At 42.2% G+C, this 23,475-nt stretch overlaps 1 protein-coding gene across 1 annotated transcript; it reads right to left on the bottom strand.

Annotated features, from left to right (window-relative positions):
* Positions 1 to 1,580: 1,580 nt before the first annotated feature.
* On the bottom strand, positions 1,581 to 9,683 carry LOC144494363 (synaptopodin-2-like). The gene has a single exon (XM_078213823.1). It carries the CDS (start codon positions 8,139 to 8,141, stop codon positions 7,383 to 7,385), a length of 759 nt encoding a protein of 252 aa, XP_078069949.1. The 5' UTR covers positions 8,142 to 9,683; the 3' UTR covers positions 1,581 to 7,382.
* Positions 9,684 to 23,475: the final 13,792 nt, after the last annotated feature.

Below are 23,475 nucleotides of genomic sequence, written 5' to 3'. Positions count from 1 at the left end.
CCCTCCCCTCCCACCCACAATCAGAGCTGGCATCTGTCCCTCCCTCCTGCGATCAGAGCCGGCACCTCTCCCCCCACTTCCACCAGAACCCTTCCTCCCCCCCCAAAACCCCTACCCAAACAACTATCACCAGCACCTACTCATCCCCCCACCGAACATTGGACCCTTTCCCCCCCAAAAGCCCCCCACCCAAACAGCCATTGTCATCATCCCCAGCTCCCACATCTGCTCCCCCCCTCACCACAAAGAAATGATTCCCCCCAATCCCCCATGAGACTCCCACTAGGACCTACCCTTGGCATTACCCTGGCACAGGTTGGCATTGCAAGGTTGACATAGTGCCAATATAGCAGTGCTAACCTGTGCCAGGGAACATTGCCAGGGTACTGCCAGGCCATGTCCTTTCCCCCCCATGGGTTATACTCGCCTTTACACGCCAGACGGGATCCCCTCGATGGGTTCATGCCTGGGTGAACTTGCTGCAAACTGTGCCGATGTGACGTCAGGTCGACAAGTTTTGAAAATTTGCCTCTGGCTCAATATATGGCGAGGGAGGGTCTTTATAACATGTTAATGTATTCAAATTTATTAAAATCAGGTTTATGCCCACAACTTTGTGGGCTTAAATCTGATTACGTTGCTAGCAAGGAGCGACGAGAATCGGAAGTCGCAGTCTCGCTGTCGACATTTGTGACTTCAGGTTTCACCAGATCTTGAGCCCCCACCGGCCTTCCTGCTCAATATCCCACCCAGTGAGTTTTGAAAGAACTGCAAGTATAGGATCTTCATGGTAGCAATGTTTCAAAATTTTTCTAGCTTCACAAAAATAAATCTGCCTATTGAAATGTGTTTCAAGAAATGATTTCCTTCAAAAACAATAAAGCAAGCAAATACTTTATTTTGAAGCATTTTTTATAGCAGAAAAGAGATTTTATTATTAATTGTGCAAATCAAATAAGTGCTCTCGAGCATTTTGTATCACTCTATATCAGGAGCATAAGAATGAACACATATTGCCAGCAGAAACCAATATTTGTGTTAATTTGCCATTTAAAAAATGTGACATGCTATAAAAAGTTTTCAGTGCTTAACAAGTGAAGTGTTGCATATTTCTCCCTTACATGTGAATATAAGCAATGTAATACAACTAAAAATTCTATTTATGTCATACAATAGATAACACCAAGATAAGAATATCAGCTCAAATGTGTACAATATACAGTAAATATTAAGACACTTCAGATATTGTTCCTTTTCCCTTGTTCAGTTGACGTACCTATTTTATGCCACTGTGTTTCTGTTCCACAATGTGGCCACATTGTATTTAGAACTGTGGTGAAGACAATAAAAGCTTGTTCGGACAGGAACATTATGTGAAGGTCCTGATAGTATGAGTTTCACATGGACATCAGTGCTCTCATTGTTTGTAATGAACAGAAGAATACAGAACATTAACATCAAATAATGACCAAATGATCCATTTGTTTTTGGAATTGCTTTACTTAATTTCCAAGTTTTTAAAATATATATATATATATATATATATATATATATATATATATAACCCAACTATATATATATATATATATAACCCAATGTTGCTGCAAAAAAGCATTGTACCTGATGTTGAAACGTTTTACACTATGATCGGGATTTTCTGGCCCTTCCCGCCAGCAGGATTTTCTGGTCCCACTGAAGGCAATCTCCCCTGCGCGGGTTCCCAGGGTCAGGATGGGCGAGCCACACAAAATGCCGTAGACCAGAAGATCCCACCAATGGCCAATGATGACCGCTGCCAGAAAACACACCGTGGGGGGACCGGAAAATCCCACCCTATGCAATGTTTTAAGACTTAAACAAGTTGTGTAGTAAGTTTCAAGATCTAATGCTAATTTTTTGATTAAGCGCCAGGCACAATAATTGATATTTTAGCAAAATAGCTTGGCCACAAAATTTGATACCTCCACCTCAGAACAACCATGAGGATTGTGATAAGCAACCAACCAACCAATGCGCCTGCATTGAAAGCCCTTTGCTTTCAATGCAGGCGCATAACAACTTAGTGATTCCTGCTCATTATCATGATTGTTGTGTGCAGTTAATGCTAACTGAACTGTTGAGAGGCTGCACAGATCAGCAGGGGGGAGGGGGGGATTAAGAGGCTACCACCAGTTAAAGCTAACCTGCATTACTTAAAACCAGCTTGTAACTCTTCAAGGGAAACTGTATTGTGACAGGAGCAGGTATTGGAAGCCATTTGACAACTGATTTTGACCCGGGAAAGACAGAAGAAATAGGACACCATGGGAGAGAGGAGGCTCCAAGATTTTCCGAAGCTGCACTGGAGATTTTGGTTGTGGAGATGCAGAGGAGGAGAAATGTGCTCTATCTACAGAGGACCAGAAATCCCTCCAGCTCACCGGAGAGCGAGTTCTTGCAGAGGGCACTTTGAGGGGATAATGTACAAAAGAAAGCTGATGGATATGCACAATGTGATGCTTCATGCATTGGCAAGCCTTCCAGAGAGGGTGTAGTCGATGTCAAGGAGCATGGAGGAACCCAGCACCAACTTTGCACACAGCTTCAAGCCCATCCATTCCAGGACGGAAATGTCAGCCACTTCCACACACTTGTTGACCCAAGCATGATGCAGCATCCGATGGCTGATGTCTCAGCTTCCATTTCAGTATACTCCTCAGTCACTCAATATCTGACTGTTGCAGAAGAAACTTAGACTGAAGTGAAGCAAGGTCAGCTTGTTGCTGCGTAGGTGCACATTGCTTTTGTGCAATTACAGCTTGCAAGCTCAGACTACTTCCTGCCATGATGTTGATGATATCAGTGTTTAAAGGATCTTGTAGTGTGTCATGATAGTCCAGTATTGGGCGGTCCAACAGTCCAGCCCTCCAGCATAATACTAGCTGATGTTCAGCCCTTTGGGAATTGTGGTGATTTTGTGCACCACAAGCCTGCTCTCTCCTGTCGTCTCTCTGGATGGCATAATTCATTATTGCACCATTACCACTCCCCCAAAACACTTACTGTTGCCCCTCAGCCAATTAGCCCAGACTCTTGTGCCCAGTCAGCAGCCTTCTACAAACCATGCCACAGTCACTGGGGTGGTGCTGCATAGGAGCAGTAGGACAGGCATAGACATAGGGAAACATGGGCACTAAGGAAAAGCCCATGGGTGATCAGATGATTTTTGTATCCAATATAAAATTACTTAATATACACGTTTGGTTTGTAATATTTATCTTGTATTGTCTTTTATTTGGTATTTTGGCAATCTGTAATGGTCAGTGACAGAGGGAAGGCAAGTTGTGGGACTGTTGCTGAATGGGAAATGGATGCATTTTCTGGTATTGCACTTGGATGAGTTCTTTGTGGCAGCTTGGCCGGAAAAGACAATATGGGTTTGCTTCTGTCTTCCTCTTACTAATCTTCTTCCTCCTTCTCCATCTCCTTAAATTCCTCTACTTCCTTCTCATCCTCAGCTGTTCACCAAAGAGCTGGTAACAAAGGCTGTCCCTTCAAGACTGGTAGGTTGTGCAACATACAGCAGACCTCTGTAAACTTGAGTACTGGAGGGCTCCTTCAAAGTGGTTCAGCATGATTTCAGCATGTTTACTGTATCAGATTTTGTGTGGCAGCATGCTAGCATTGTGTGTATGCTGTGGGTCACACATTGGAATCATCAGCAAGTAGTCAGCTGATAGCCCTTGTTGCATAGCAGCCACTCTTTGCATTGTCATGGTGGCTAAAATGGAGAGGGCATAGTAAACTGGCACAGAATGAAGGCATCAAGCCTGCTGCCAGGATACTGGGTGTTTACCTGCCTAAGTCACTGCATATGATTGCACACCAGCTGGACATTGAGGGAGTTGAATCCTTTTTAGTGGCAGTGGATCCTAGAGTAAATTGCACCACCCGCAAAGCACTGTGGGCCAGTCAATGATATCCTGCACCATGGAGAAGCATACAATCCTGGGAAAGGCATATGCCTGCTCTGCCTGCTGCCCTCTGCCGAGAGAGGGTGAAATGTAGTCAGCTGACTTTGAATAATTAGCTTAAGTCGACTTCCTTATGTAACAGTGGATGGCCAACTGCAAAATGTTTCAAAAATCACCTATCCCAGTTTGGAAAGAGTCCAATGCAGAAATATTCATGGCCGTGATTCACCCTCACAACCAGTGGCAACTGGGCTGCAGTTGTGGCTGTTGCACATTTGGCTGTGGATGCTTCACATTGAACTAAAGGTTTTGAACGAGTTAAAATATGACAGTGTTCTTCACTGAAGTTCAGATAGGAGAATTGTTCCTTAAACACCCTTAGCTGATATGGTTTTGCGGACAATCCTTTTCTCCTCCTCCTTTCTCCAGAACGGCTCTGCTCTGTGTCACTTCTGTTCATTCTCCCAGTCGTACCATATTCCAAGAGGAATGTCTTCCACTTTGCCCAGGTTTGGGAGAAACCGGTTTGTCTAGAAGCCTTATTGTCAAGTCCGACTCTTGATAGTGGTGGCATTAGTTGGCATTTGCCCCACCATTCTTTGCAGTCCTTAGCAACTTTCAAGAATTTGTACAATCACAGCAACAGCCAAAATAAGTCATCAGCCAATTACCTGAATATACTTGATTATCTCATTAATATTGGTGGTGCTGATGTAGGTTAAGAGGGTGGAGCTGCCCTGCTACTGAATGGGTACTCAGCTCTGCATGATTAAGAGATGGTAGTAGTGGAAGTGTTGAGCTTCAAAATGGCAGCACTGGCATCAGCTCAGATTTACACGCTGATTGATGATCTGCCTACTCTATACACCAGTGGATGCTAACTGCAAGCATGTTAATATTTTTGCTAAGGTAGTGTTCACGCAACTTGCACCAGAAGTGCCTGCATTTGCTGCAGATGCTGTTTTGGCACTCTAAGGTCACCCATAGCACCCAAATAATGTGCGATATGCATCCACTTTCTGCACCCTTTATTTTTAAGTACTAATGTAAAAAACAAAGAATCTGGAAAATACACAGTACATCTGTCAACACCTGAAAAGAGAGACAGATTACTTTTTTGAGCCTATCATAACTTATGTTTGCGTTCCCGTAAAGAATCACTGCTCACACCAAGATCCTTTCTCTTTTCAGTTGTTGATGGATCAAACATATATTTCAGATTTTTCTGTTTAGTTAGCAATTATAACATTAAACTCATTGTGATATGATGTACATGTGTCTTCAACTGCTGTGAATCATTACCCACCTCAACACAGGATATGATATTGCAGTCCTATGTCTCTGAACTCAGTCTATAGCAGCAGTTTGTAGTAGTCAGACATGTATACATACTCTCCCAGTTAACACTGTGTGTATATGGTCTTATCTTCAAATAAAAAAATCCATGTTATTGTTTTATCAATCCTTGTCACATGATTGATGTGTTTACATTGAATAGAACATAACAATACTGATTTCCCACCCCCTTCCCTCTTGGGAGTCAGCAGGACAATTACAGTATTTCTACATCCTTTCTTAATTCTGGACTCATATCTCAAAACACATTGCACATACTGTAACCCACAATAACCTTTCCAATTCGCTGATTATTCTTTCACATTCAACAGAAATAAAGCCTGGTCAAAAAGTAAAACACTGCAGTGCTTCCCAACTAATTCTTAAACCTCCTCATGACATACATTATCCAGTACAATTTCCACCAATCCCTTTTAATCCATGCATTCATGATTTGGTCTTTTTGAAGGTAATATTTATCTAATTTTCAAGAAAAATGCAGATTTGTAGGATTTAAGAACGATCTCTTGTGGTGAAACATTTTCTAGGCTATTAAAAAATTCCACAGTACATTTTGAACGGCTGTAATGTAGTAGTTAGGCAGTTTTGATAGTACAATACCATAATAATGTAGTGTGTTTTTGGGGAGACAAAATACATTATTCTAATGAATAATTTATAAGTAATACAGGAAAATTTAACATTTCTGTATGTCAAGCGGATTAAATTTCATGTAGTTACAACATCTTAATGACATGGTTTATTGTTACTTATCCGCAGACATTGCTGTTGTTTAATGTCCAATATCCATAATATTTCAGTAAAACAGAATGCATTTCTCTGCGAAACGAAAATCTGTAGGATATTGTTTTCTTATCATATAACGCTGCCTGCCTTGGCGTGGAAAGGTTATCTTGCTTTCCTTCTTGGTGTATGATGTCAATGTTATGCTGGATGGAGAAGTCCACAAGAGATGGGAACAATAGGTTAATCCATTATGTAGAAGAAGAACACATCTAGTTGGCCAAAGTGTGTTACAATGCCATAAAAAAAACCCTAAATTTGTTGCACTAGTTCATGACATTTGTCATATTCCACTGATCTCTGTCCAGAGCAAGATTCTGTGTTTCCTCTCATGGTATCATCCTAATCCTTTTGACCTGTTACAGACTATAACTTGATTTGATTTATTATTGTCACATGTAGTAGTATACAGTGAAAAGTACTGTTTCTTGCACGCTACACAGATAAAACATGCCGTTCATAGAGAAGGAAACGAGAGAGTACAGAAAGTAGTGTTACAGTCATAGCTAGGGTATAGAGAAAGATCAACTTAATGCAAGGTAAGTCCATTCAAAAGTCTGACAGCAGCAGGGAAGAAGCTGTTCTTGAGTCGGTTGGTACGTGACCTCAGACTTTTGTATCTTCATCCCGAAGGAAGAAGGTGGAAGAGAAAATGTTCGGGGTGCGTGGAGTCCTTAATTATGCTGGTTGCTTTGCCGAGGCAGCGGAAAGTGTAGACAGAAGTGTATAACATCCTCCCAAGATAGTTATTTCTATGTGTACCATGTATTGGTCAAGAAATTTTCTAAATACATAAATTGTGCCATGTAAAATATGAATTCTGCAAATTAGTTAACACCCATTTTTATAACTGCTCAATTGTATTCCAATTTTTGCCAGAACTCGTTTATTTTGTCTTTAAGGGCAATGACAGTAAGTTATCTTAACTGGAAATAATGACATGAAGTTAATGCTGCTGTATACAGATCATTGCATACTCTTTATATGTAAATGCTTTGTGTTTACTACGATAGTCTTCACTCATGTATTTTAAAAAATAATTTGTAATTAAACACCTTGCTGAAATATGTGTACAAAAACACTTTAGGTGCTACACAACACAATGGAAACTCAATACTAAAGGTGATATCAACCAGAAAATGCCTTTCCTTCACCTAATAGTATTTTGCATATTACTTTTTCTTATCTGATTCTCTTTCAACATGTTTCCTGTCAATACAAACCACACAGTAATCTACAGCGTGAAGAAACACCTGATGAATCCCAGGTCAAGACTTTCCTTTTCTGGTTTCAACTTTGTTTTTTCCAGCCCCGTGGATAAGGGTTATAATTTGGATCCGCTACTTGTTTTCCTGAAATTTCATGTTCAGAGTATGCGCCAGCGGATAGGTCAGAGTCAGTCAGCGATCGCGGATAACTTAGTGGCTGTTTATACATTAAACTCTCGTAGAACGTAGATGCTGGAATGGATGCGCTAGCTTTGATGGAGGATGTAATGCTAGATGGTCTTCTGACCTGGGAAGCGGCAATAGAAGAGTAACTGCTTGAAACTGGGGGGACATAGGCTACTCGTGTCTTCCATTCCTCTGGGGGCTCAGGCAATGTCTTTCGGCGGGCTGCTGAAACAATATTCTTTGCTATTGACTCCTGGATATTTCTATTGTGAAATGCTTCCTCTACTGAACCAACAGCAGACTGCGACGCAGCTTCCCACGGGCTCAGCTTTTTCAACGAAGTTTTATCTGACTGGGAAGTTGGTCTTCTTGATGAAATGGTTGCTGGTTGTCGCATTGCCTGTTTTCCCGAAAGCCCATGAGAATAGCCATATTGTGGGAGCTTCGCTGGTGCTTGTATAGGTTGAAAGCCTCTTGGCTGCACCTGTAAATAAAACCAGTGAATAGGATATCTGATTGGAAACCAAGACAGATGCACAGGACACAAACAGCTAAAGAGAAACCTCAAATGTGTAAAACTTGGATATTTATGCACCCTATCTGCGATATATATTGTAAAATGGAAACTCTGTGCACATTTGAGACTCATTAACATTTCTTATATTTTGGCATCCTTTTAGAACTTTCTCAGCCTTGAACAAGAAAAAAACTGGCTTTGTTAGGATATCTGTCTTGAATGATTTTGTTTACCTTGATAAGTATCAGTTATTCAACTAAATCTGCTATTTTTGGAATCAGTGTGTATCTTCTCAACGTAGTTTCCTAAGAGCATTTATTACTGTCCTTTTATAATTGACATCACATGCATTCACATTTCTGAACCTTTACCACAAATCCCAATGTGTTTACTAATTTTTAAAGGATAATATTTTACTTTTGTAAATACATAATTACTTGGCTATTCTAATACAGAACAGGTCATTTGATGAGTCATTAATGGTGTTTATGCTCCATAAGAGCTTCTTCCTGTCCCTCTTTATCTAACCTGATCAGCCTAATCTTCAGTTCATTTCTTCCCCATGTACTTATTTAGCCTCTCCTTAAATGCATCTGTGCTCTTTCCCAAAATCACTCCATGCAAAGCAAGTTTCACTTCTGAAACATCTATGGGTACAGAACTTTTGCTCTAGGGCTGTTCTTAGTTATCAGTAAGATATGGGTGATAGCTACCAAGAAGAAAAATTACAAAAAGGTTAACGGTCATCCATATGAATGGAAATTTTTATCATGTTGCTGTTGGTTGTGATTATTTTTGTCCATCATAAAGTAAAGTTTATTTATTAGTCACAAGTCGTTTTACATTAACACGGCAATGAAGTTGCTGTGAAAATCCCCTAGTCGCCACACTCCGGTGCCTGTGAAGGAGAATTTGGCATGGCCAATGCAGCTAACCAGCACGTCTTTCAGACTGTGGGAGGAAACCAGAGCACCCAGAGGAAACGCACGCAGACACAGGGAGAACGTGCAAACTCCACACAGACGGTGACCCAAGCCGGGAATCAAACCCAGGTCCCTGGTGCTGTGAAGCAGCAGTGCTAACCACTGTGCTACCATGCTGCCCCGGAATTTGCAAGTTTATTTCATTTGAAATTTGTTCCCATTTTGTCAAGGTTTAATAATGAGGATTTGAAAATGAATGTTTCCCCCACCCCCAGTGAAATTGTGAATTTCAGACAGTCCTGGGATCATGCCCTGTCTTTCATTGTTTTCCAAAATCTTTTGTTTGGGGTGGATTTTCCTGAGAGTAGTTTTTGGGTAGCTGGCTGATGGAGTTCACTGGTCAGCTTCCTATTGATGCTGACAGGAGGCACTGGCAGCCAGTCTGCTCAAGGCCACTGTGATATAGAGCAGTGTGACCTACCATTAGCCCAGTGGTTCCCAAAGGGTGCGGCGCACCACACTGGTGCGGCGAGAGAGGATGGCAAGTGTGGCGGGAAGATTCAAGGACAATCAAAGAAACATTTAAACATGGTTTAAACAAGCATTGTTTTATACTTTCTGGATGTCCCATGATCATATTATAAAGTAGTTGTGTTCTATGTTATGAATCAAGCACTGCTAGGAGTTGTTTTTTTTTGTTTTTGAATGTATTTCTTATCAATAAAAAATTTGGTGTGGCGCGAGCAAATTTTTATTCCGAAAGTGCGGCCCAGTGAAAAAAGTTTGGGAACCACTGCATTAGCCTGATATGGGTCTGTAATCAGGAGGAGGACCTAACAAGGCAATGCTCTAAATTGTTGGTGTGGAGCCTGGAGGGGCACCCCTACTCACCATGGCCCCACTAAAATAAATGTAATCTTACCTTCTGGACTCCTCCTTGATTGGAGCAGCAGCTGAAAATAGACAAAGTGTGCACAGTGCATGCTCCTCTCATTGTGTTGAATTGGCAATTGGGATTAAGGAACCCAGACTTGTATACTGATTCAGGTGAGTGCTCCAGCTACCCACTGCTAGCTCATTGGGGAAATAGCATTGGCCGTAACATCAGCATAAATGGAGTGAGTCATATATCATAATGTGTCGGTGGCTATTGTCCCATTTCCACTAGATTTGAGGCTTCAAAATGTGTAGAATATACAGTATTATATAAGTAATGGGTAATTTCAGAATTGTTAAAATAAATTAATTATCAATGCATATAGTAACTTACTAGTCGAACATATAACAAAGATCACATGCTTTACGTTCCAATGAGCTGGTTTGCATTAGAGATGACAAACTTAAAATAAGTAAGTATAAACATACTAACTATTTTCTAAAAATGGAATGAATATCAAAATAATCTCCACATTATAAAGTTTTGCTTCGTTTGACTTATGATCCATCTCCCACATTAAACATCACAGAATCCACAATTCAGTGGTCCATGCAGAATTGGAAATTGGGATATTTCACTGAGCTGTGGCAATCTTTTCTTAAATGCTTCTGAATCTAACCTGTGACATAAAGAAACTGGCACTTTTTCACATGATTGAGATGCTGGAGGTAATTTTGACGTAAAATAGACATTATTGCTTCAGTTGCCCAATATGTCTCTCCTATTTTGGAAATGAAAACTAGGAATGATGTGTAAGGTGCTGCTCAATTTATATTATTCATTTTATATTATCAGCCAAAGTTAAAAGCCCACTCTGTTGAACTTTGCTGGTGGTCCTGGAAAACAACTAAGTATCTTTTCATAGGAATATTTCACCATAAGATTCTACAATGGCCTTAACATTAACTTCATATAAAATAGGGTTTAATTTTGACTTGGGAAGGGTAACGAAACAGGTGACAAACAAATCAGCAATGCGTTGTGAACTCTGCCCAGTTTTCTTTTCCATTGAATTTGCAATTCCAACCAGGTGTAGTGGAGGGGATGGAAAATTGGCTGGGATTCGCATAGAATGGGTCTTCACCCAAACCATGAGCTTCCCACAAGGCCAGTTTGATGTGCATCCTCCATCTACTCTAAATACTGTCCATCATGTCAGAAGTTGATGGCCAGCAGGAGAGATATCCCAGACCTGGAAATTCCTCGGTTTCACCCTTTGTCATATTGATTGCCCTGAATGCTGGGATGAAGCAGATGTTCGGTTCAGTAGAGTGGCATAAGTGGGATCCAATCAGGAAACCAGGCTGTGCGCTTGGTGCAGTTGATTCCAGGTTACCTTTGCTTGATTGGTCAGGTTATAAAAGAAATTAATACCTCCATGTGGCAATCTTTGTGTGACCAAGACCCATTTTTCTACACCGCCTCCACAGGTGAGCATCAGTTGGGGCCAATTGGGAATAATGACTGACCATAACTGATTTCCACTGGAAATAACAGACCGCAACTAATTTTGACTGCACCCAACAGTAATAACTGTAGATTATATCTGGGTACCAGTTGCACCCCCATTTGTCGAGTTGGATTTAACTGGTGCTTTGAAATCTCATTGAAACCATTTGACTTGTTTACTGCTTTAACTATACATAGCTAGAATAACTGGTACTGAATAATGGGAATGAGTTGTGGTTCCACTTGTCCAGTGGACTTCAACTATAACCATTTGAATCTTACTGGAACCAGTTGACTTCTGTTGTAACAAGTTGACAGGAAAACTGGAACCAGTTGGAATTAAGTGGAGGCATTGGCACGTCAGTACACATTTTTATATCAAGTCTTCAATGTTTTACAATGATATTTTTCTCCCCACTTCACATAAAAGAATGCATTACACATATACAAATGTATTAATGTGGTGCATTTTACCATTTCAAGATTTTTGATTTTTTGAGTGTCGTCATACACAAAGGATCACATAATGGCAAAACATAAATTGTATTATATTGAAAACTTCTCAGGATAGGAAAATATATCAAAATAATTTTTCTCATTGAGAAACATGGAAAAAGCCATGATAGGATTAACCATTTCAATAGGCACCTTAGTTGCATAATATAGTGTCAATCATAACTCAGTGGTAGCATTCCTCACATCCAAAGTGATTAGAAAATAGCCTCACATTCTCTGATAACCCCCCTGTCATCAATGGATAATGGCAAAACCTACATGGGCAACAACTAAGAATTTGAGATGAAAAAGTCATATGTAAGTGGAACAAAACTCATAACAAATAAAAATGAACATAAAAAATAAATACAAGTTATGAACATAAAAAATAACAAACATCACAAATACACATACAATGGAGGCAGATAACCCTTACTGCACTTTCTCTCTGCTAACTAAATGTTCCTCCTGACTGGTAATGGCCGCCTCCCACCTGTCTTGGTACTCCCATTCCTCTTGTCAGTACTGAATGCCTTCTTCTTGTGCCCCCTCACCATTCCTGCCCTCCCTTAAACTGAATGTCTTTTTCCTGCTCTCCATTATGCTGCCCCGGATTCTTGCCTCAACCTCCTTGACATTCGCCAGCATAAATCCCCAGGGCCTGATGAGATGCATTTCCACATTTATCCACATTATACTGCATCTGCCAAGCACATGCCCACTCACTCAGCCGGTCCAAATCACGCTGAAGCATTTCTGCATCCTCCTCACAGCTCACCTTCCCACCCAACTTTGTATCATCTGCAAATCTGGAGATAATACATTTAGTTCCCTCGTCCAAATCATTGATATATAATGTGAACAGTGGGGTTCTCGCACAGATCCCTGCAGTATTCCACGAGTCACTGCTTCCAATCGGAAAAAAGACCAATTTATTCCAACTCTTTGCTTCCTGTCTGCTAACCAGCTTTCAATCCATCTAAAGGCACTACCCTCAATCCAATGCGTTTTAATTTTACAGAGTAATCTGCTCTGATTAGGGAGTGGGGAGGGGAGTTTGCGGCTGGGAAGATCTAAATGTTCCAGACGCAGGCCCAGAGGAGCATTCCCAGACCCAGCATTAGAATCGTCAGGATCTAGGTGTGGATGCCGCAGAAAAGTCACCCTACACATTTTAACTGCCCACCCCACCACTGAACTGATAGCATTAAAATGATCCCACGCCCTGCATTTTTTTAAAGTTTCAAGTTCACACAATTGAGCACAGAACTACCCGCAATATAGGTAGATAGGTAAAGTCACCATAGTCCTAGATGACCATAGGTTGCTGGTGATTTAACCTGAGGACCACCACACCTCAATAGAGGGGCAAGGTTGAGAAGGTGGGTCTTCATGAATAACCTTTGCCAGTACAGGAATTGAACGCACGCTGTTGGCGTCACTCTACATCACAAACCAGCTGTCCAGCCAAACTGACCCGCATTATAGTAATAAAGTTGCACTGACCACAGAGACACTAGAACAGGGCTGTCAAATATATGTCCTGCAATACCAGTTTCATCTGGCCCAGGTATATCCCATGAATCTTTAGATCACTTCCACTTTAAGTTATTTCAATTTGTTTTGAAATCTATTATGTGACAATGCCCCCACCCGCTCAATCAACTCCACCAAATCTATTAGCTGTTATTAATACAGTGTGTTTCTAGTCGAGTGGCACTGATTCCTGATTTTTAAATTCTATAGTGACAATTGGTCCTTTATCTAAGTCTTTATCTAAGGGAAAGGCAGATCAAGGATATCATGCAATCTAAGAGAAAAGAAGAACTTAATATTTCTTTGTGGACATAAATAGAAAGTGCAAAATCAAAGTGCTTGATTTGCAAGCAACCATTAGCTGGAATGAAAGATCAAAGATACTGTAAAGCAAACTATGCTGAAAATTACAATAATAACATAGAAATGTTGCTTGAAAATTGATTTGATGAAATTAATCTGATCATCTATGATACTTCCATATATACTCCTTACTCTTAATAAATAGAGAAAAGTTCTTACATGATGCACCAGTATGCATCTTTTAATGTCTTGGAGAGAATAAGATGGTACAATAGACAGTCAACACTTTTTCCAGTGCATTCCAATAGGTTCCTTGCCTGCTAAATGCTATTGTTAACCCATTGACTTCTTGCATAATATCGGGTCTCGGTTCATAGAAAGCACATACCCACTACAAAGAAAATTACAGCACAGGAACAGGCCCTTCGGCCCTCCAAGCCTGCACTGACCATGCTGCCCGACTTAACTAAAACCCCCTATGCTTCCGGGGACCATATCCCTCTAATCCCATCCTATTCATGCACTTGTCAAGACGCCCCTTAAAAGTCGCTACCGTATCCGCTTCCACTACCTCCCCCGGCAACGAGTTCCAGGCACCCACTACTCTCTGTGTATAAAATCTGCCTCGTACATCTCCTTTAAACCTTGCCCCTCGCACCTTAAACCTATGCCCCCTAGTAATTGACTCTTCCATCCTAGAAAAAAGCTTCTGACCATCCACTCTGTCCATGCCTCTCATAATCTTGTAGACTTCTATCAGGTCGCCCCTCAACCTCCGTCGCTCCAGTGAGAACAAACCAAGTTTCTCCAACCTCTCCTCATAGCTAATGCCCTCCATACCAGGCAACATCCTGGTAAATCTTTTCTGTACCCTCTCCAAAGCCTCCACATCCTTCTGGTAGTGTGGCGACCAGAATTGAACACTATATTCCAAGTGCGGCCTAACTAAGGTTCTATAAAGCTGCAACATGACTTGCCAATTTTTAAACTCAACACCCTGGCCGATGAAGGCAAGCATGCCGTATACCTTCTTGACTACCTTCTCCACCTGCATTGCCACTTTCAGTGACCTGTATACCTGTACACCCAGATCCCTTTGCCTATCAATACTCTGAAGGGTTCTGCCATTTACTGTATATTTCCTATCTGTATTAGATCTTCCAAAATGCATTACCTCACATTTGTAAATGCGTTACCACACATTTGTAAATGCGTTACCACACATTTGTAAATGGAAGCTAAGGGGGTGATTCTCCCAAAAGTGCTGAATTGGCGGGAAAACAGCTTCTCACCTGAATCTCCGCACTCTGAGAACTGAAGAGGTCCCAGTCAGGAATCTCATTAAAAACCCAGGGCACGGGGCCTATTCGTGCCGGAGCTCTGCGCATGCGAAGTGGCCTCAAACTGTCAACCTCCCGTTTGCTGGCCAGCTTGATCGCTGGCCAGTCCGGGACCCCCGCAGTGCTGCCCCTCCAGCCCTCCCCACGGCCCAATCGCGGCCCCCACAGCAAATCCCGGGCCAGCCCTGACCCCACCCCCCCCCCCCCCCCCCCCCCGCCCAGCCCAGGCCCCCCCCCTTGCCCAGGCCACCCCTCAGCAGTGGCGATCCCCTCACACCCCGGCTGATCCCCCGTGGGATCAGACCCCCCCCCCCGGAGGCAGGCTGCCCCCCCGGCCCACCCCAATCGCTGACCTCCCTCCATCCCATACTGATCCTGTCTGCAGAGTGGCAGCAGGACCTCCCCACCCCCACCGATCACCCCTAGGCCCTGCCCACAATAGGCTCCACACACTTGGCACTGCCCAATGGCAGTGCCAAGTTGACCCCTGGGCATGGGCACTTTGCCCCTTGGGCAGTGCCAGGGTGCACAGGCTGGCATTGCCAGGGTGTGCAAGCCCAGGGAGCACCACCCCCCGCCACCTGACCTCCTGGGGGCCTCTGATTGCCCCCCCTTCATTCTGGCAAGGGCCCCCGCTAGTTCCCCGAACATGGGGAGCTAGTCTGAACCCTGCCAGAATGAAGTACTCCTGGCGGGGTGGGAGATTCAATCGGGAACTGAAAGGTCCCGATACTGAACATATATACATATTTAAAATACATGCAGAAAGGATTTTGAATTACTTATCTGCCTTCCCGCCGGTTTCCAGCATGGTCTGACCGGCGACCGTTCGCCGGCTCTGGGAGATGCACATGCGTTCCCGGCATATGTGCAAATCCCTGTTCAAGGCCGCAGACACACGTCTCCCACCGCGACCCGACAGAAAAGTTGCGGGTCGCAATGGGAGAATCGCAGCCTAAGTTTCAGTTTTTGTGGCAATAGTGATGCCATTTAAAACTTAAAAAATAAACAATCATTTCTAATTTTTTGCAGGCTGAATGGATGGGAATCAGTGTCCAGTGGTTAGGCCAGAATTTCTTCTTCACAAATGATTAGATTATTGGCAATGATGGGGGAAGCGGAAATGTAAATCATAATTGCACTTCCATTCTCCCTTCCTGTGGGAGAAAATATTGCCTTTGAGGTCAAAGAAGATAAATGATTATGATGACAATAAAAGACTTGTAGGAAGGATTTATAGTTATGGGTAATTACCAGGGCCAGGGCAGTGGCTGGCTTTTTGACGGTAATTAGAGATAAATGAGGATATTAATACAGCCTTCCCTCATTTAGTATTCCTAAGGTGTTTCTTAAACACAGCTGCTGAACAAAACTGTGCTAACAAAAAATCACTTGTTTATAAGAAAGCATGTAATAAGGGTGCATTATATTCCTGACCTGTAATCTTTACATTAAAATTCAACTGGCTGCCTTGAACCAAAGGGGTGGGGAGTGTTTTGTGTGTGTGTGTGTGTGTGTGTGTGTACTGAACCAACGGCCTTCCCACTGGGTTCCTGCCCACACAACCACTCCGCAATTTTATGGTTAGATGGACAAGTCTTATGCCAGCCTGTCTGCTCTGGCTCCACCTGAGGACCTTAATTGACCAATTAATAACAATTTAAGGTCCATTTCTACCCCAGCCTCAATTTTCGGGAGAGTGGGAGAAGGGTGCTCGGGTGCGAAAAGGGGGCGGGAAAGAAGAAAAAAAGGGAAAAGAAACTCCATTGGCAGCTTCTGATGCTGCTGGGATTTGAGAGCTGTCAGCCAATCTGACTGGCCAGTGGCTCTCTGAGGTGTGGTTTTGTCCTGAGTGAGGGGCAGATGTCCCATCTACAGCTATTTAATACTCTTTGGCACATATGGTTGCAAAGCATTTTGTGCCAACTCTTTGGATGGCGGGAAGAGAAAACCTGCTATCCTAAAAATCCTGGCCATGATTCGAATAATGCCACAGGGATCAGGGGCCTATTTTAATGATTTGAATGAAGGGACTGAGTGTGTAGTAGCTAATTTTGCTGATAACACAAAGGTCGGTAGGAAAGCAAGTTGTGATAATGATACAAAGAGTCTGCAGAGGGATATCGATATGTTAAGTGAGCGGGCAAAAAATTGGCAGATGGAGTATAATGTGGGAAATGTGAGCTTGTCGACTTAGGCAGGAAGAGTAGAAAATCAGAATATTATTTAAATGGGAAGAGATTGCAGAAACCACAGAAAGCTAACATGCAGGTGCTGCAAGTGATTGGGGAGGCAAATGGAATGCTGGCCTTTGTTGCAAGATGAATGGAATATGAAAGTAGGAGAGTGTTGCTACAGCTATACAGTGCCTTGGTCAGGCCGCATCTGGAATACTGTCTATAGTTTTGGTTTCCTTCCTTAATTTATGAATTGCATTAAAAGCAGTTTGGAGAAGGTCCGCTTGGTTGATTCCTGGGATGTAGGGTTTTATTATGAGGAAAGGGTAAGCAGGTTAGGCCTAAACTCATTGGGGTTTAGAGGAATGGGAAGTAATCTTTTTGAAACATAAGATTCTGAGGGGACGTGACGAGGTGAATGCTGGGAGACTATTTCACCTTGTGGCAGTGTCCAGAACCATGGTGCAGAGTTTAAGAATAAGGGTGATCCCCATTTAAGACAGAGGTGAGGAGGAGGATTTTTCTCTTAGACTTTAGCATTGTCTTTTGCAGAGAGGAGTGGAAGTTGGGTCATTGAATGGATTCAGAGATGAATAGGCTGTTGATCACCAAGAGAGTTGCTGCTTATGGGAAAATAGAGGTTCCAATCAGATTATCACCATCTTATTAGATGGCGGAAAAGACTCGAGAAGCTTAATGGCTCTCTCCTGCTCCTACTACTTAAGATCTTTTAAGATGCAAGGCAAATGTGAGGTATAAGTTCAGGGGAATCGTTATTGGGGTTTGTCTCATACTGAATAAGGTATACAGTCACATTTCAAAAAGAGTCCATCAAGATCCCATGGTAAAAAGAGTGATTGATGCCACCTGAGACAGCACAGCAGAATGATTGATAATGAATGGGAAGACCCAAGCACCATAGCGAACTTGGAAGTGATGAATAGGCATCATAGAGTTGCAGAGTATGCTAGCAGACTGATAAACAATTAAATAGAGATTGACAAATCATTAAGATGATGTGGTAGGGCTGAATTTTCTCGGAAATTGGCAAAGCCCAATAGTGGGTGGGAAAAGCAGCTTTGAAATCGCTGACAGCAACAGTGACTTTCTCCACCGTATTATCCCACACCTAGACAAAAAAACAGTATGATGTATGGCCTCTGATTTGCTCACCTCGCCAGCAATTTAGACGCCTGAGGATCAGGATGCCATTTTTAAAGGCCATTCGAGCGCAAAGGAGTTCACCCTGGAATACGCCCCCTGCGCCCCCCACCCTCCCCCTTGATACTAGAGAGGGCGCAGAGGAAATTCCCCAGAATGTTGCCTTGGCTGGAGTGGTTCAGCTATTACGAGAGCCTAGCTAGGCTGTGGTTGTTTTCCTTGTAAGGAGTCTAACAACAGCAGGTTAAAGTCCAACAGGGTTTATTTGGTAGCAAACACCACTAGCTTTCGGAGCGCTGCTCCTTCGTCAGATGGAGTGGAAATGACCAGAGAAGGCTCAGCGGGGACCTGATCGAGGTGCACAAAGTTATGAGGGCTATAGATAGGGTGTATAGGAAGAAACGTTTCCCCTTAGTAGAGGGGTCAACAGCCATAGGGGCATAGATTTAAGGAAAGGAGCAGCAGCTTTAGAGGGAATTTAAAGAAAAGCTTTTTCACGCAGAGGGTGATTGCAATCTGGAACTCACAGCCTGAAAGGCTGATAGAGGTGGGAACCCTGACAATATTTAAGCAGCATTTGATGAGCATGTGAAATGCTACAGCCTACAAGGCTACAGACCAAGTGCTAGAAAATGAGATTTGAATAGATAGGTGCTTGACGGCCTACACTCTCTGACTGCCCGGGCATCCTGGTACTGCCACTTGGTAGTGCCTGGACATGATCCTCTCACCCGAGTGATGCACCTACCTGAGCTCCTTTGGGTCATCTGTTCGCCTGGTCCACGCCTTAAGGACCAGTCACATTTCACACTCTTCTGCCCTCATGCCAATGTGGATGGTTTCTCTGAAGGGGCATAGATGCCTGATAACTATCTGCTAATTAATTCAAACGGGGGGAGGGGACAACTATGTCTCGCACTCACAACGGCGTGAAATGCAATTTGCCTGTTCTTGCGATATTTTCCGCCCCTGTTGCCGAACCCACCCGACGTGATCGGAAAAGGAAAATCCTTAGTGTCATGAAGGCATGGTGGGAATGAGCCACATCTTAACAAATCTGCAGTCCAGCAGAGTCTTAAGTGCACTGCTGTACCTCACATCTTATATCTACGTGGAATTCTTCACTAGCCTGATCCCTTCACTCAAAATATTCTGTGAAAAAAGTGCTTTCCTGAACATTTTATACACAGGTCAGTTATTAAAAGCAAAAACAAGTAGATAAAACTGTGACTGCCAATGAGAGGTATAGCTATAATTTAATGTCCCAATTAGATGGAATTTTAAAAATATTCTTTCTCAACAAATGTTAAAAAAATTATATAATTGGATAAAAAAAACTACATTTTTGCCAGTGAAAAATTGTTTGCAGTCACGGATTTTTGTAAAAGATTTTTGAAACATTATTTTAATGTGTGGTACATTACTTATCCTGATATTAAGGTAATTTATTTTTACTCACTCACAAAACTGAATGGTTCCAGTATTGGTCATAGCCAGCTTCAGGAAGTAGATCACCTCTTTAGTTCCATTCTTTTCTAGAGTCAAGCTGATTCTCAGTGGTTGAATAGAGTGTCTGCTGCCACCAATTGGTAGGGAAACTGTACTAACCCTGAGGATGCAGAGTGCTATTGCAGATCACTGAATTTATTTGGTTATCTAGTTTTGAACAGAAAAAAATCTCTGACATTATACAAATATTTCATAATATATATAAATTGATGTTGATATTTTCTATTGGCCTTCACCGTCCCCATGTAATTTCTGTAGACCAGGCTAGTCGGTCAGATTTCACCAATGACGCTGGATTGTGGGCCAGTTTTGAGGGTTGCATTTACAAAGGGGTGAAAATGATAAGACAGGTTTTCGCCTGCCCTGAAATTAAATGTTGTACAATAGCTAAGTGGAATACTCTCACTTGCCGGCATGAGTCCAGCTCCACATATGAAACTCAACACCATCCAGGACACGTTAGCATCCTGTTCACCAACTTAAACATTCAGCCCCTTCAGCATCGATGCACAGTGGCAGCAGTTTATATGATGCACAAGAAGTATTGCAGCAACTTACCAATGCTCCTTTGACAGCATTTTCCAAACCCACAACCTCTATCACCTAGAAGAAAAAGGGCAGCAGATGCATGGGAACACTGGCTACAACAACCCCACTAAGCCACACATCATCTTGACTTGCAACTACATCGCTGTTTTCACTGTTGTTGGATCAAAATTCTGGAACCTCTTGGCAGGATTGTGGGTGTACCTGCACCTCACGGACTGCTTAGGTTCAATACGGCAGCTCACTGCCACCTCCTCAAAGGCAATTAGGGATGGATAATAATTATCGGCCTTATGCCTTACACCCACGTCATAGAATCATAGACTCCGCCAGTGCAGAAGAGGCCATTCAGCCCATCGAGTCTGCACCGACTGTCCAACAGAGCATCTTGCCCAGGCCCTAACCCCGTAACCCCATGTATTTAACCCACTAATCCCCCTAATCTAGGCATCTTGGGATACTAAGGGGCAATTTAACATGGCCTAACCTCAACATCTTTGGACTGCGGGAGGAAACCCACGCAGACGCGGGGAGAACGTACAAACTTCACACAGTCAGCCAAGGCCAGAATTGAACCCAGGTCCTGATGATGTAAGGCAGCAGTGTCAACCACTGTGCCACCGTGCCATCCTATGAAAGAATTAAAAAAAGAACCCACAAGACTATTTACCTTGCTCTCTATTCAATCATCAGAGGTTATATCAATCCATCATCACAGGCAGGCCAGCATATAACCTCACCCAAATTACATTATAAATAGAATGCAGCTACCTCCAATGCTTCCATTCCTGGCCTCTAGATAAAAGATGCTCAATGGGAAGTTACCATTTCTATTACTTAAATGTTCCTGTGCACTAGTTTTAGTGCACCATTAACATGTTCAAATGTAAACTTCTGTGTGCTCAATTTAATACTTTAATTAACCTACTTTAAATGGATAAATTATGACATTAAAATAACAAAAATGGGAAGTTATTACAAATGTGCATACATCTATGCTAAAAATAACACATAATGGGAATGAAGGCCATTGATTAACTCCACACTGTCATACCTACTAAGGTTCAGTATGTCCAGAGAGGGTCATTTTACTGCACATGTATAAGCAACATCATTGTCTCGTTTCAAACAAGTATTTGTGAGATCTGAATCCTAAAAATCAAATTGCCTAAATTTGAATACTTGACAATAAACTCAAAATAGACCAATCAAAGTCATTTAAAACCAATTTGCCTACTCCCAAAAAAGAATGAGTGTAGAAGAATGGAACTTCATGTTGCAACAATCCTTATGATTCAGTTTCTGAACTTAATTACCAAAGGTGCTGCAAAGAATCATATGAACAGACCATTTTGGTGCAACTAGTCCATGTTGGTATTCATTCTTCACTTGATTATCAGGCCTAATCCCAAACATATGAAACATAGGAATATTGGAGTGGGAGTAGGCCACTTGACCATTCGCACCTGCTCCGCCATTCAATTAGACCATGGCTGATCTACCTCAATGACACTTTCTCGTGCCATCCCTAGATTCCTTGATATCATTAATATCCAGAAATCTATCGATCTCTGTCTTGAACGTGCTCAATGATTGAACTTCCACAGCCCTCTAAGGTACAGAATTCTAAAGATTCATCAACCTCTAAATGAAGAAATTCCTCCTCATCTCAGTCTTTAATGACCTGCTCCTTTTATTTTATTCATTTTGGGACATGGGCGTTGCTGGCTGGCCAACATTTATTGTTCATCCCTAGCCACCCTTGAACTGAGCGGCTTACTAGGCTACTTCGGAGGGCATTGGAAAGTCAACCACATTGCTGTGACTCTGGAGTCACATGTAGGCCAGACCAGGTAAGGACGGCAGATTTCCTTCCCTAAAGGACATTAGTGAACCAGGTGGGTTTTTCCGACAATCGACAATGATTTCATGGTCGTATGTAAATTCTTAATTCCAGATTTAAAAAATGTAATTCAAATTCCACCATCTGCCATGACGGATTCAAACCTGGGTCCCCAGAACATGAGCTGAGTTTCTGGATTAATATTCGAGTGATAATACCACTGAGCCATCGCTTCCCCTGTAAATTCAGATTGTGTCCCCTCGATCTAGACTCCGCAGCCAGGGAGAATATCCTAACTACATCTACTCTGTCACACACTGTAAACACGTCCAGAGTTTCAATGAGATCACCTCTCATTCTTAGAAACTCTGAAGATAACAGGCCCAGTTTCCACAATCCCTTCTCATAAGTCAGTCCTGCCAGCCCAGGAATTGTGATAAACCTCCGTTGTACTCCCTCTATGGCAAGTATACCCTTCCTTAGATTTAGAGGACTAAAATTATACACAATACTCCAAGTGCAGTTTCACCAAGGCTCTACACAATTGCAGCAAGACATCTATACTCAAATCCCTTACAATGAAGGCCAATATACCATTTGCCTTCCTAATTGCTTGCAGCACCTGCTAGCTTTTAGTGACTCACGAAAAATGACACCCAGGTCCCTTTGGACATCAACAATTCCCAGCCTCTCACCATTTAAGAAGTACTCTGCTTTTTTTGTTTTTTCTGACATTCGCCCTTTTCCCATGTTCCTGGCATTCCCTCTCATTCAACCATTTATCTAACCAATTTTTAAAAGTTGTTTTTCAAAGTTTAAAAATATCTTTGCTTCAATCATTAACTCCACTAATGCATTGCATTGCCTCATAACAATTTGTGTAATAGAGTCTGAACCAGAAATCCTATGTTTAATCTTATCTCTATGTCTGCTTGTTTCATTCTCCTCAATCACAGGAAACAGTCTGTTCTACCCACTATAACCTTCGTGAGTTTAAAAATCTTTATCAAATCTTCTTTACCAAGAAAAATAGTTCTAATATTTCAGATCCTTCTGTGTGTTTGTTTATCCTCTGATCTGGAACCATCACAGTAACTCTACACTGGTCATCCTTCACAATGGTAAGGAGCCCAAAACTGCAACTGTGGCCTTCCTAAAGTTTTATAAAGATTGTTTTTAACAATGTTATACCACTTGTCAGAAAAAGCAGAATTTATAGCCTTATTCATTTGAAATAATGCATTTAATATTAT

The sequence above is a fragment of the Mustelus asterias genome, chromosome 1 (genome assembly GCF_964213995.1).
Source record: "Mustelus asterias chromosome 1, sMusAst1.hap1.1, whole genome shotgun sequence".
NCBI classification, from domain to species: domain Eukaryota; kingdom Metazoa; phylum Chordata; class Chondrichthyes; order Carcharhiniformes; family Triakidae; genus Mustelus; species Mustelus asterias.
This window is presented reverse-complemented; position numbering and strand designations above follow the sequence as displayed.

What these genes read in the sequence shown, in the direction of transcription:
- LOC144494363 (XM_078213823.1), bottom strand. Translation starts at nt 8,141, where the DNA reads ATGTTAATGAGTCTCAAATGTGCACAGAGTTTCCATTTTACAATATAT.